Source organism: Chinchilla lanigera, unplaced genomic scaffold (assembly GCF_000276665.1).
Source record: "Chinchilla lanigera isolate Chin_1 unplaced genomic scaffold, ChiLan1.0 scaffold00132, whole genome shotgun sequence".
NCBI lineage: Eukaryota > Metazoa > Chordata > Mammalia > Rodentia > Chinchillidae > Chinchilla > Chinchilla lanigera.
Genome location: NW_004955533.1, coordinates 1,147,317 through 1,161,951, shown reverse-complemented (window position 1 = coordinate 1,161,951; position 14,635 = coordinate 1,147,317). Strand labels below are relative to the sequence as shown.

At 54.5% G+C, this 14,635-nt stretch overlaps 1 protein-coding gene across 1 annotated transcript in view; it reads right to left on the bottom strand.

Moving 5' to 3' along the window:
• LOC102003692 (cytoplasmic FMR1-interacting protein 1) overlaps window positions 1-14,635 on the bottom strand; it is a gene marked incomplete in the record, with an annotated part of 145,395 nt that overhangs the window by 41,076 nt on the left and 89,684 nt on the right. Inside the window, 8 exon segments of the mRNA XM_013507676.1 lie at window positions 831-956; window positions 1,672-1,794; window positions 4,255-4,372; window positions 5,696-5,787; window positions 8,466-8,570; window positions 10,463-10,591; window positions 10,668-10,764; window positions 13,667-13,848. Of these exon segments, the coding sequence (XP_013363130.1) occupies window positions 831-956; window positions 1,672-1,794; window positions 4,255-4,372; window positions 5,696-5,787; window positions 8,466-8,570; window positions 10,463-10,591; window positions 10,668-10,764; window positions 13,667-13,848 (972 nt within the window).

Here is a 14,635-nt window from a genome sequence, read left to right as displayed (position 1 = left end):
CCTTCCCTCCTTCCTTCCTTCCTTCCTTCCTTCCTTCCTTCCTTCCTTCCTTCCTTCCTTCCTTCCTTCTTTTTTGGCTTTTTGAGACAGGGTCTCACTCGTAGCTCAAGCTGGCCTTACACTCACTATGTAGCCAGTTTAGCCTTGCACTCTTGGTGATACTCCTGCTTCAGCCTCCCAACTGCTGGGATTACAGGAGCGCACCACAGGACCAGCCAAGGAACCCCTGAAGTAGGCAGAAATGCGTGCTTTGCCATATATGACTATAAAGCTGTAAGGCGGCATGGGGAGGACAGTGAGTTCATCAGAATCGGCTTCTAGTGAACTTCAGATGTCAATGTGAAAGGCAAAAGGGTACCCTACCCTAGAGCTGACGCAGGGTAACACCTTCACAACCTCAGAGGATGCAAAGACGTCTTAAACAAGACAGAAGGAATTGGCTGACACAGAACCAAGAACTTCTGTCCATCAAAAGGCCCAGGAGGGGGGGATGGTCACTGCAGACGCGCATCCCAAGGGCGGCGCTCGCGGCACTGTGAGCAGGGAATGTGCACAGCCTGGTGCGCGCCTCTCCTCGCGGACGGAGCCCACATCCCCTCCGTCCTGTGTCCCCACACCCAGGAAGGACAGTGTTCTCGGACCTGCCCAGGGACTGTCGGCGTGGACCCGGGACCCCCTTCTCCTGCGCCTGTCTTATCGGTGGGACTGGTCTGCCCCACACGCAGGCAGTGACACAAAAGAGGCAGTTTGTGTTTTTCCTTTGCTTTTGGAAAGAAAAGCAGGGTGAGGCCAGAGTCCCACGAGCCTGAGAAAGCGGAGCGAGTCCTCACCTCCACCAGGGCGAACTTCTCCTCGCTGGTGTAGTTGTAGCGGGTGGCGCGCTCGTACTCCTCGGCGTTGTCGGGGCAGTCCTTGTTCGAGTACTTGTCGGTCGGGTGCACAAGCTTCCAGGAGTACTGGCGTGGACAGAGAGAGACGTGCTCCGTGAGGAACAGGGCCCCGGTCTGGTCTGACTCACAGCCGTGGCCCAGGCCGCTGACAGGGGCCTTCAGAAGGGCCAACACACGCACAGTGCCCACCTCTGTCGGGGCAAACGCTCCGGCCATCTAATTGCAGGCTTAGGCAAAAGACCTGCACACTGGGCACTGAATATGTAAGACTCCAGGCCTCCCAGCACCATTTAAAAAAGAATTTGCCTCTCAAACGCTCATGTGATTTTCCCATTAGATAATTTTCCTCTGACCAAAATAAATGCCCGAAAGGAATAACTATTCAAAGCTTTACATGGGCCAGAAACAATTTCACTAATGCTAAAAGGTACTGAGAGCTAGAGCTGTTGTTTCAAAAAGGAGAATTAAAATATAAATAAAACTGAAAATGAAAGACCATCCCAATGGCACAAATTTAGTTCTATCAGCGTTTTAAAAGGTGAGGCCTTTATTTACGTTACACGAGCAAAATGTTCGGAGTCACCTTAGAAACATTTCTACGGGGGCATCATCAGAACTTCTTGGGCCACAGATGAAAAGCTGAGGAACTCACTCTGGACCTACTGACCGAAGTTAAAACAGGAAACGTGCGTATCATTTTGCCACGTCCTCGAGGCACAACCACCCGGGTGGCCGGGCACGGGGCTGCCGGAATCCCAGCACACCTGGCGCCAGCACCTACCACTTCCATCACGTGCGCGCTCCACTGCGACAGCAGCTGCAGGCCCTGCAGCGCCAGGTCGAAGAGCTTGCGGTACTCTGCGTCCGTCTTTTGGGCATCCTGGCGCCCCGACCCCGTCACCACCTGGCACAGGGGCAGGCATGACATCAGGCATCAGGCGGAAAATCACAGACAGTCACCCTCCCACCCAGCAACGGATTCTAGGGCTCTACCCAAGCCACCCATGGAAAGAACCCGAAACGGGAAAGAGATCTGGGTGGATGTTTCTGAAAACAGGTGTGCAAGTGACCAATGCGTGCACGTGGACATCAAGATCCAAAGCACAACCAGATACCATTTCCGTCCACCAGAACAGGTGGGATCAAAAGAAAGGGATAAAGTAGACAACAGCAAGTGCTGAAGATGCGGGGATATCAGGGCCCTCGCGCACGGCTGGTCAGAGCCAGTCACTGAGAACAGCCTGGCAGTTCCTCAAAACGCGGAGCGACCAGCCTGACTCAGCAGCTCCACCCTGAGCAGCTGCCCAAGAGGAACGCAAGCTTCTTCCGCTGAAACTCACAGCCCCCGCGCACGGCGGCACTGCCCAGCCCGAGCGCGCCTCGGCTGCGTATCAGTGCAGTGAACTGCGGAACGGCCGCACGCCTGGTTATTCTCCACCCACAAAAAGAAACAGACCAACGCACACTTCAACGCGGGAAAACCTTTCAAACAGTACTGAAGTGAAAGGGGCCTGTCAAAAAGGAGCCCTGCATAGTTCACGGTTTACATGAGACACTCCGATCCGGCAAACCGTGCAAACAGCAGCCGGCCTGGCTGGCGAGGAGGGCCGGCAGTGCCAGCCGCTCCTGGGGGAGGTTTCTTCTGGGGCTGACGAAAGTGTGCAGTGGCGGGTGGGGGAGACGCTGTTCAACCCCGGGAATGGAGCAAAACCTTTAGCTGTACAATTTCTTCAGGTGAGTTACACTAAAGGTGAATTGTATCTCCAAAAACCTGTTAAGGGTTTTTGAGCTGGGCATGGTGGCGCACGCCTGTAATCCCAGCACTCGGAGACTGAGGCAGGAGGATTGTTGCGAGTTCAAGACCAGCCCGCGCTACCTAAGCAAGTTCAAGCCCAGCCTGAACTACACAGTGAGACCCTATCTCAAAAAGGCCCCCAAAAGATCATCTCGAAAAGAATTAAGATGTATTAGGTATATGTACCAACTCTCCACAAGGAATGTAACGATTATATACTGCAAACATGTACAAATAAAAATAAAACTTTAATTAACAAAAAGAGAATAATGACCAAAAAAATAAAATGAGATCAGCCAGGAAACATACACTGCAAAATGCGCTTTTGGAAGAGCACGACCCACACTGTGAGAGCCTCCCCTCAACGCGGCGGCCCCTCACGCACACCTGTGTCATGGAGGGCTGCGGCCCCTCACGCCCACACCGCAGCCGCGCTGGCTCCCGGGGCCAGGGCAGGCGATGCCTCCACAGGGGGCAACAGGCTTTCCCACCCTCTCCTCTACACGATGATGCGCACTGTCGCGTGGGGGCAGGGTGCCCCATCCTATAGCAGGAGAGACGGTGAACGGAGCTGTTCTCCACTACTCGTACCGGCCTGCCTGAGAAGCAGACACGACCCTGGACTGCTCCCCGCTGCTCCCCTGGCACGCAGCCGCCACTGCACTGCAGTCCTGGCCCACTCAGATGTGCGGAGTGACCGCCCGGCTGCACCCTCCCCGCGGCGGCCTCTGCCTCCCTGTCCACCTCACGTGCCGGGAAGCCACACTGAGCAGGTGAAAGAACGTGGGTGGCCAGACAGGGTTGCAGCAAACCTGGCTGCAAAGGAGAAAGGGATGACGGAGGCCTCACGGCAGAGGAGGAAGCCCTCCTCCTAGGAGTAAACTCCAGGGCCACTTCCTGGACACTGGGACACACACCCCGAGGACGCCCCTTCCACCACCCCACAGGCTCCTGCCACCCCTGGCTTCGGGATTTTCCTTCAGGAGGGAAGGGTGCACAGGTCAGAAGTACCCTTTCTTGCCAGGTGTGATGATACATGCCTATAATCCCAGCACCCGGGAGGCTGAGGCAGGAGGGCTGCTACATGTTTGAGGCCCGCCTGGACTACACAGTGAGTTCAACGCCAGCCTGAAGTACACAGCAAGACCCTCTCTCAAAAAATAAAAGGAAAAAAAGAGCAAGATGTGCCCTTTCTTTCCCCAGTGTCCTCCCTGTCTCCTAGCTGCTGGAAACCATAGTAATGACTGGGAAATGCCACAATGATTTTTTTTATCTTTAAGAATTCTTTTTTTGTGTGTGTGTGATGCCAGGGACTGAACCAGGGCCTTGCACATGCTACACAAGTGCTCTACCACTGAGCTGCACCCCAACAGTGTCTTCCCAAAGAAAAGCTGCATTTTGTATAACTGAACAGGTACCAACAATGCTAACTTCACTGCCTCGCCAATTATAATGGGTACTTTTTAAAAAGTGCTGAGATTTGGTACTGAATTATGTCTGTAAAAGCAACTACAGCTAATGCTGAGGTGCACAAGCACACTGGTGACCCCCAGGCAGCCCAGCCCCTACCTCGCTGTTGCTGTAGCGCGCCAGCTCCGAGATGAAGCGCATGTGGTCCTCGCGGATCTGGATCATCTGCTCACAGATGTTGTACTGCGGGCTGCTGCTCGAGGACGTGCAGGTCCACCTGGGTGCGGGGGAGCCCTGCGTCACGGAGCGGCACCAGCACAGCACCGGTATCACAGGGGGCAGTCAAGGACGCCAGGCACGGCTCCAGGGCCACGCAAAACAGACAGCATATTTTTCAAGGGTTTGTTTAAGTGAACAGAAGATTACACAGGGACCGCCTGTGGCCTGTCCTGCCAAAAGTGCTTACAGTGGTACTGTGTCCCGGCTCACGAACTTCACTCTCCGCGATTCTGGTCGAAGAATTTGTTCCGTGATTATGATCATGGAAAAAATGAAGTTCATGAACCAGAACTGTGGAAGGAATTCTGCAACCAGAATCGTGGAAAGCAAAGTTTGTGAACCAAGGGGCCACTGTACTCTTTGGTCTTTACAGAAAGAGCTCTGCTGACTGAGATCCAGCTTTGTCAAACCTGTGGTGAATGGTTGCCACAGGTTAGCTGCAGGTGTCAGCAATCAGCAAAAGTCAAAGCAATGCAGAGACTCAATGGACTGTGTGGATCTACAGTAAAGAGTACTGTGCCAGGCGCGGTTGCAATCCCAGCACTCGGGAGGCTAAGCCAGGAGGATCACTGCAAGTTTGAGGCCAGCCTGGGCTACATAGTGAATTCCAGGCCAGCCTAGAATACATAGTGAGACCCTGTCTCAACTCTACCCCAACAAAGAGTACATGCATTTACAATCATCTGTAACAGTGAGCTACAGGTCTTTGATAGCACAGGCTGACCAACTTTCTCTGCACAGGGCCAGAGGATAAACACTATAGTGTATGTGGGCCACCCTGTCTCTGTCACGCAGTTACTACCACCATCCTCTCCTGGTTTTAAAGACACCCTTCGAAAAGTGTCAAGACCACTCTGAGATCTGGGCCTTAGCAAAGTACCTCGGGCCACAGTTCTGTGAGCTCTGTTTTTGCCGACACAGACATCACTGGTCTCTCGCTGACACAAACACCGCCCCCTCCAGAGCGGGCCATAGGCATCATCAGCTCACCTCTGGCCCACAGAGCCATTTCCGTGTTCCCAACCACGTGTCCAGCTGGGATTTCTGGGGTGATGAAAAGGTTCTAAGTTTGTGCTGTGCAGTACGGTAGCCTCTGATTATTAACATCTGAAACATCATTGTTCGACTCAGAAAACTAAAAATGTAATTGCACTCCTCAATGAATTTAAATGTAAGCAGCTACAGGTAACAAGGACTGTGTGTGGGACGTTCAGCCTCAGACTGCTGGGAACGTCGGAAGTGCCATCTCCAGACAAGCAGGGCTCTGAAACTGCCCTGGAGGGCCCCGCTGAGCTCTCCCAGACAGGCTCACTCTACCTACCGAGACTTATTTTCCTCGTAGTGGGCGCTGGTCTTGATGTATCTCGCCAGTTCTATCTGCATGTCCCCAAAGAGGGGAACCACCTGCAGCTGCTGTATTCAAAGGACAACAAAAAACAGAATCATTATTTATGTTCACTCATCAAATACACAAGTACAAAGAAAATGACTAATGCTAATAATTGTCTTGGGCTGAATGCTACCTTTGCAAAGCATTTAGTACAAAAAATATAAGTAACTTCTATATTCACTTTGAAAAAAACAAAATACAGGCCGGGGATATAACTTAGTAGCACAGCGCAAGGTCCTGAGTTTGCATCCTGATACCAAAAAAGAGAGAATATAATACAGTTTAAGAACTGTTATGGTTTGTATCTGAATGTCTGCCCAAAACCAGTCATAGGGCGGGCTTCTAGAGTTTATGACTGATCCACGGTCCAGTGTTGGAATTATGGATGTAACTGCTACACCCGCCCTGGGGTGGATAATTTGCATACAGTGTAAGGGAGGGAAAGAGGCCGCTTGCCTCCGCTGCTTCTCCCTTTTGCCCTTGTTGCTTTTTGCTGTTTTCCGCTGCCATGAACTGTTGCCCTCTGCCATGTGCCACTCTGCCTTGGAGCCAGCCGAGTATGGACTGAAACCTCCACAAACTATGAGCTAAATGAACTTTTCCTTCCTTAATTTTGGGCGTTGGGTATTTTGTCCTAGGAACAAGAGGAAAGTAATCAAGACAGAATTTGGTACCAGAGGAATGGGGTTGTTGCTATGACTACACTGACCACATGATTCAAGAGCCTTTGGGAATGGCTTATGGGAAGAGTTTGGAAAGGTTTGGAAACTTTGCCTGAAAGAGTAGAGCTGGAACACCTTAGGCTGTTCTGTGATGTGTGTTATGGCTTGGCAGAAAGTTTGCCTGCATTTTGCTTGTGTACAGAGACTTTGCCTGAGACTCAGATTAAGGGCGGAGGACTGATTAATCTGGCAAAGAAATTTCCAGGCAGTCGAATGTTGGGGCAGTGGCATGGCTGTTGTTGGGGGCTTTTAGCCAGATTTATGTTGAGAACTGAGAGCAAAGAGCCCAGTAGGATGATGTAAAATGTTGTGAATCTGGCCAGAAAGGAAGCTCCTGTAAAGCTGTGGACTGCAAAGATAGAGTTGAGGAGATCTCCATTGCTGAGAAGGAACAAGAGAATCAAGCAGATGGCCTGAGGGCATCACAAGAAAAAAGTAACTAACACAAGAACCAACATACATATAAACTATTCAAATATGAGAATTAATCTATCTTGTTATATTCATGCTTACTAAAAAAATGGCCACATTTCTGTATACTAGCAGCAAATACAGTAGTACCTTGGCTCATGAACTAAATTTTTTCCATGATTCTGGTCTCAAATCAAATTGTACAAGAACCGAATCAAACTTCCCCATAAGGTCAACATTGAACCTAACCATTGATCTGATTCGATTCGCACCCAACTTAGTACCACTGTAATTATAAAATGAAAACTTATAGAGAAACAATTTGCAATAGCATCAAAAAATAGAAATATGCCTGAATAAAGCGAACAAAAGATGTGTAAGACCTCAAAGCAAAATACTACCCCAGCTGGACGCACACCTGCATTCCCAGCACTAGGGAGGTTGAGGCAGGAGCATGGCCATAAGTTTGATGCCTGCCTGGGCTACAGAGCGAGACCTTGTCTCAAAAAAACAAAACAACAACAACAAAAAATCCTGCCTCAAAAATTCTAGAGAAAGCTCTCGCTGAATGGTGCGATACACGCTCCAGTGTCAGATGGCGCAGTATTTTATTAATTTCCTTGTTTCATGGTGGTGGGGATTGAACCCAGAGTGACAACATTAGCAATACTGCACTGCAGAGGTGAAATTTACTGAGAAGAGGTCTTACATGTTCTCACCACACAAATACGATAAACAAGAATTGTAGCTCCATAGTAGAGCACTTGCCTAGTATGCAAGGCCCTGGGACCACCAAAAAAAAAAAAGGGAAATGTCAAGCCGTACATGGAAGAACACATATCTTAGAACATGTGTTTCTGACACCGAATGTGTGTACAGAATGTACAAATAACTATAAGTCAATAGGGAAAAAAAGAGTAAAAGACATGAAGTGGTGCTTCACAAAGAAAACACACAAAGGCTAATCACATGAAAAGCAACAAGGGAACTGTCAACCAGCCACCAGTAAGCACTCAACAACTCAGCCACAGTGACGTACACAGGAGGCCACCCCTCAACAAGTGCGGGGCCAGCAGAAAGGTCTGGCATCAGCACGGCCTCCGGTAAGGCCAACGCTGTGCGCACAGGCACCGGGGAACACACCTCTCTCGCTCAGCACGTGGTAGAGGACGGGAACACAGCAAGTCTGCACCTGGCAAAAGCCACCAACGATCGATGCTCGTCCACAACAGGAGGGGCAAGTGACTCAGGATCGTACAAAGCAAATCCACACCACGAGAACCCAAGCACTCAGCCCCAGGCTGCGGCAGCGCGTGGCGAGCAGTTTGGGGGAGGGCAGCCCGACGTCGAGAATATAAACTGCACAACTGTTTCCATCCAGTCCAACACAGGCAGGGCCATGCAGGGAGCAGGAACAAGCCAGCAGCCGCCACGCGTGACAGGCTGGGCCGGTCCCCTCCCGCGCCAGCTCCTGACAGGCATCATGCCCACACAGGGCTCTGCACAGAGCTTCCAGCTGCACACGTCAATGAAAACATTTACCGTAAAAAAAGGAAACAGTAGCTCACCTTGAAGTACTTGTCAATTTTGGACAAGTTGATTCTCTTCTTGGCGTCCAGTTTGTAGATGTTGCTGACGCTCCCGTCCATCAGGTAGAGACCGAACCCCATGACCTGGAAGCCACAACGGGGGCGTGAGCACTCAGCCTGACCGCTGCACTCCCGTGCGGACACACCGCCACTGTGCGCACCCGAAATCACAGCGCGTCCTCTCCAAAGGGCCCTCTGCAAACTCCTAGGCAGGAAAGAGCTATCCTAACCGGTGAGTGCACTCCTTCAGCTACAGCGTCTCCACGGCTGTTTCAACTTCCTGCCGAGGCACAAACACCGGCACCGACTCCTGCCGAGCAGACTGCCGGGTCAGACATGCTGCCACTGGGAATGAGGAGAGGGCTCCCAAAGCCTGCCGTCCGTCCTGGCCTTTTAGAATTCACTTCACACCTGCCGCCATCAGGTTCCAGGACAGCTAAAGCACTGATCCTAGAGCGCCCTTAACAAGGATGGCCAAGCGCACCACCGGGGTGGAGCACCCCCGCCAACGTGACCTCAGAGTCAGCAGGTGCCCAGCTCCCCATGAAAGTGGCGTGGGCATTACGTTGTGTGTTCTTTACAAAAGCTTGTTCTAACTTAATATCCCGTATCTCCAGACGGGTCTTCAAGAGAGTACCATAAAGATGTATGTTAAGGCTGCCTGTCTGCTGCTTTGCGCGCAAGTTTTCCCTCACTGGAGTCACGGAGAGGCGGGCAGGTTTCTGGCCCGTCGTGGGGAACTGCGCTGTGCAGCACGGAGTCACGTGTGACGGTGAGGTTTTAGGGCAGGCGCTCCCATCTCCCCTGCTCCTGGGGTTTGGCTGGGGCCCCTGCACAGCACAGTGCAGACACGACATTCCTGCCGCCACTGAGCACTCCACCCACAGGGCCACTGCAGGCCGCACTGATCACAGCGCCCTCCCGAGGGAGGGGATCTGAGGCCGGGCAGCGGGACACCCAGCAAAGGGTCACCTGGGCTCCCACACGCAGAGGTGGGGAGTGGAGCAAAGGGATTGGGAGCTGCCATCTCATCTGCTCAGTGAGAGAAACAGTTAAAACCCTCCCTGACCTGAAGCAGAACGTTAATAAGAACAAGACAGGTGCTATGGTTACATCTCCATGTCGCACAAAAGCCTCAGATGCTCACAGTGGGGCTTTGAGAAGTGACTGATCATGGGGCTGTGATACACAAGGGTGCATCAGTCCACAGAGGAGTTTATAGCTGAAGGTGCAGTTTGGGGCGGCGGGGGGTGGGGGGGTGGTCTGCTGGGAAGGGGCGGGACCTGGAAGGCCTCTCCCTCCATGAGAGGAACAGCTCCTCCTCCCTGAGGCGGGTGCTTGGATCAACTGCCAGACCATCCGGCTTGGGTGACTGTACCTGCGAGCCCAAGTAAACCTCTCGTGCACCCTGCAGGTCTACTACTCCTCTAACTATTAGCACACAGGGTCCCCTTATCACTGCGTTCTGCATCCTTGGATTTAACCATCCACAGACTGAAAACACTGCAAAACCATGTTTGTATCTGGAATGAATCTGAACAGAATTATTTTGTTCATCACTCCCTAAGCAACACAATATAATAACTATTTACATAAGGCGATGATGTATTAGCATTCTAAATACACAGGACGGTATGCACACATTGCACGCAAATATCCTGCCACTTTACTTAAGGCGCTTAAGCACAGGTGGAATTCAGTGCCCCTGGGGTACGAATCTCCCAAGGAAATTGAGGGGCAACTATGTGAGTACCAGCAATCAATCATATCTTTAATAAATGGAATCTTATACGACCTCTGCTAAAAGCAGCTCAACGCTGAGAAAGTCTTGCCCAAGGCCTCCCTGGGTGGGACACATCACAGGGGGCCTGGCCGTGAGGCAGGGGTGCGGCTCCGCGTGACAGCATGGCAGTCAGAAGCGGCCAGCGCGGCCCACACACACACTGCGCCCTCCGCTCCGTGGCCCCCACACGTACTTTGAGTAGCATGTGCTTCTCACTGGGCGTCAGGTACATCCTGTTCTCGTAGCAGTCCACGCACAGGTTCACGATGTCTGCCAGGAGCTCCTCGTAACCGGAAATGACCTCGAGCTGCTGCTGCAGAGACTTCGAGACAGAGCGAGAGCTGGTGCCCCGGCCTGCCCGCCACCCGGGGCCCGTCCCACCCGGGACCGAGCCTTACCTGTGTGATCTTGTTGTGGTTGGCCAGGAACATGGACAGATTCTGCGACTCCTGAATGGACTGGGGGTCTGCCATTTTACGCAGAAACTGAGCGGCCCTTAAAGTAGAAAAAGTTAATGCCGAGATGCACCAACATGCTAAAAATTTTTTTAAAAGAAACAGAGAAAAGAAAGAAAGAGAATGAATGAATGAATCCTGGACAGAACAGGAACCTCAGTTATTCACCCATGGAAGGGTGGATGGCAGACGCTGGGGGAGTGCTCAGGCCCGAGGGGCTCCAGCCCTGGGCTCCAGGACAATCTCATTCCAACCGGGCCGCTCACGCCTGCTGCCCTCAGCGCGCCCCCGGACACAGGCTCCCGGGCCCCAAGCCTGACGGTCCCCACAAGACCCCACAAGACCTTCCCACGGTTCTCTGCAGGGAGTGCTGGCCGCCGTCCCTCTCACAAGGACACTCATCCTCGGCTGTGCGCTGGGGGCCCCCGGGCCCAGACTGTCCAGCTGAGGCAGCTCCAGCGTGACGTGTGGAGCAGGACCTGCGCAGCGAGGCACAGCCCTCCCGGCAGAGCCAGGGTCTGCGAGGTCTGCAGAGTGGGTGGGGGTGGGTGAGCTGTCCGCACACCCAGGATGCCCTCAGAGAGGGTCGTGGGAGCTGCCCGCATAGGTCTGCACCCCTGTGAAGCTCAGGGTTCGATTAAGGAAAAGTTCCCACGACAACTGGTGAGACTGGTAATGCCCCTAAATTCACTTCCGCCCCTTCCTCCTCACGAACAAGCCTGAGACTTGCGTGAGGCGGCAAGGTGCTGGGCCCCCTGCGGCAGCGGCGCCCAGGTAGCCCAGGGCTGACTCGGGAGACAGGTGCCAGGAGCTGTCGAGCACTCAAACATTTACTCTTCCTTTCTCCTTCCTCCCTGCCCACTGGAATGCAGAAATGACAGCTCGAGCTCAAGCCGTCATTTTGGAGCATGAGGCAACACATGAAGATGGCAGAGCAGGACCGCCGGAGCCACGGACGTCCACCCGGAGCTTGCTGCTCGGGGCGGCCCACCGAACTCAGAGGAAGAGAAGGAGACTGCGACCCTGTGTAGCTTCTATTTCCGTGGGTTTAAAACATGATACAGAGTCCAAGCTAGTATTAGCTGACTCAAACACAGCCTTGCTCTGTTAACAGGTTCCCTTCACTGCTCTGAATCCTTGCTGGGGTCCACGTGTGGAGGCCGAGGAAGGAGGGGTGGACACTTGCTCCTGTCCGTTTTCCTCGGGCCTCGCCAGCCATATGGACGGCTGTCCCGGCAGCTGGCTCAGGAGCAGCTGTGCTGGCCACGCCCAGCTGCAGAAAAGCGCAGACCGTACACGCACTGCCGAGGGCTGGAGTGCGGGGGGCACAGGGCGACAGCGAGGGGTGCAGCAGCCCCACCCACTCTCCTGTGCTCCAGGGACTCGGGCAGTCAGGCTGCACCTCCTCGCTCTCGCTCGCAGCGGCCCCCTCCTCAGGCTGCTTCTAGACCGTGCATGGAAGTAAGGCGCCTCTGCTCTGCAGAGCAGAAAATGCGCAACTCTGAGAATTACCGTCCACCGAGGGCGCCCCTGGAAGGCTGAGAAAGCGCTCAGTGTCACCGTGGGTCACCTGTGCAGCGGGGTGCAGCAGTGCGCTTGGGGGCTGAGCGGCCCTGCCCGGCCGGGACTCTCCTCTTGTCACGGGGTGCAGCAGTGCGCTTGGGGGCTGAGTGGCCCTGCCTGGCCGGGACTCTCCTCTTGTCACGGCTGGGGCCCCTCAGTGCAGACAGTGACACAGAGACACCTGCAGGCTCTCCTGCCACTCAGCCCTGCGACGCTGCTCAGGCGGTGAGCAGATCCGCAACTTCTGAACCTCGCTGCGCCCCCACCGCGGGCTCCCTCTCACCTCAGCCTGGAGCCCGGGGCTAGGCAGTGTGGTTAAAAGGACAGTGCTGGGAGACTCCCAGACTGCGCAAGTAAAAGCACATCTGGATGCAAAGTACAGATCTCTCCCCACTTGATTTGAGAGCAGAGCCGCCTTCCAGAGCAGAGGACACGGGTCAGCGTCTCATTTGCCCTCCCTGGCTCTGAGCAGACTCCAGCGCAGCACGCATGTCTGGCCCGGCTGCCCTCGGGCATCAGGAGCGCAGGCCGAGCCCCGCTGCGCACTGCCGTGCTCCGCGTGGTGGCCTCTGGCTCCACGGCAGCGGCACTGGGAGCGGATGAAAAACCTCGAGCAGGCAGGGACCGGCGGGAGGCCTCAGGCCAGCGGGTGGCCCGGCCTTGAAAGAGAACGAGGTGTCTCCTGGGACCCCCGGGTAGTCCTTCTGGGAGGGTTATTACCAACGTCTGAGCCTGAGCGAGTCCTCCCCCGCCCCGCTCGATGGTGTGATCTTCAGCCCTGCAGTCTGGGGTGGAGGGGGCGGCAGGGGGCGGGGCTTACGAGGAGTTCATCTATGACTGAATAAGCCCCTGTTCTCAGTTAGGCTCCCCCAAGCATTTCCCTACGGTAAGGAAAAGCTCAGCCTGACGGCTGCTTTCCGGAGGTCCTCAACCTTCCAAAATGAAACTGCTGTGACGCAGAGCTGTTAAAAGGACCTGGAAGCTCAGGGTGACCCAGGGCCCCCTGGGGAGACCAAGCCATGACCCCACGCTACTACAACGCACACATGCCACAGACCCACCCACAAGTGACAAGCAGTCCGCTCGCAGGGCTGCAGCTCTGACGCCGGGCGCCCCCGCGCTGCCCAACTCGCCGCGTCCCGGCCAAGCGGCCCCCTGACCAGCGCCTGCGCTCACAGCAGGGCTGGCGTCTCCCGAGTCCTCCCAGGGCCCCACAGACGCAGAGGCTGACCGCAGGGCCAGGGCTCCCACGCGGCTCAAAACCACCAGACACAGACGAAGCTGCCCTTGCGCCCGGACTTGGGGTGCACATCCCCTCGGGCCCAGGTCGAAGGCCAGCGCGGCCGGCCGGCGCCCACGCGCACCAGGCCCGGGCTCACCTCTTGTACGCGGAGTGGTCGTTCTTCACGCTGCACTTCATGTTCTTCAGCTCGTCCAGCACGGCGAACATGTTGATGAACTTGCCCAGCGTGATGAGGTAGGCCTCCGACACGAAGTCCTTCCTCCGCTCCGCGTGGCACAGGCGCCTCACCTCCCCGCAGAAGCGCTCGATGGCGTTTCTCTGGGCAGGGCAAGGTGGGCGAAGAACCCGGTGTGAGAAGGTGCCAAGCCCTGCTCTCTCTGCTCACACACGCACCCATCGCCTTCCCGACAGGCAGAGCGGCCTCTGTAAGGCAAGCCCTGCGCCGTCCCACGGCTGCTCCCCAGCGAAAAGCACTCTGGCTGGCCACGCCAGAGAGGGACTCGGCAAAACGCCGCGCTGAAGCATCTACCGAGGCGGTGGCGAGCTACCGCACGCACGTTACTGTTTATTTTAAAAAGTCGGAAGATGTTAAATATGCCTTGTTTTTTCTGAACTAAGACCTCAGTATTCAGGTTTAATTGCAGGGCTGGCTCTGTGATTAAATAGTTTTGGGCGGCAGTTTGGACACTTTTCTTTAAAAGATTCACCATCACAGATCTATAGTGCAGATACTGACTTTCAGAGGCAAAGCAGGGACATGTCTTCTTCTTTCTTTTTAGTACCCAGAATGGGAACTCAGGCCCTGGTGCTCGCCAGGCAGGCACTGTGCCACTGAGCTACCTCCCCGGCACTGGCAACTTTCAATACGGAACAAAATTAATCTCTTAGTGACTTCTATCTTCTTCCTTTACTAAAGGAAGACCGTAATTAAAGCATCTTTCGACACTCCCAAAGCACTTCTTCACAGAGCCACCGTGTGTCCCCCACGTGGACACTTTCTGCCGCACCCAAGGGTCAAAGAAGGACACGGCCCGGGCCGCACGGCCTGGACTGCCCAGCAACAGTCCGGGTGAGGCCGGGAGAAACACGAACACCCCGAGAACCA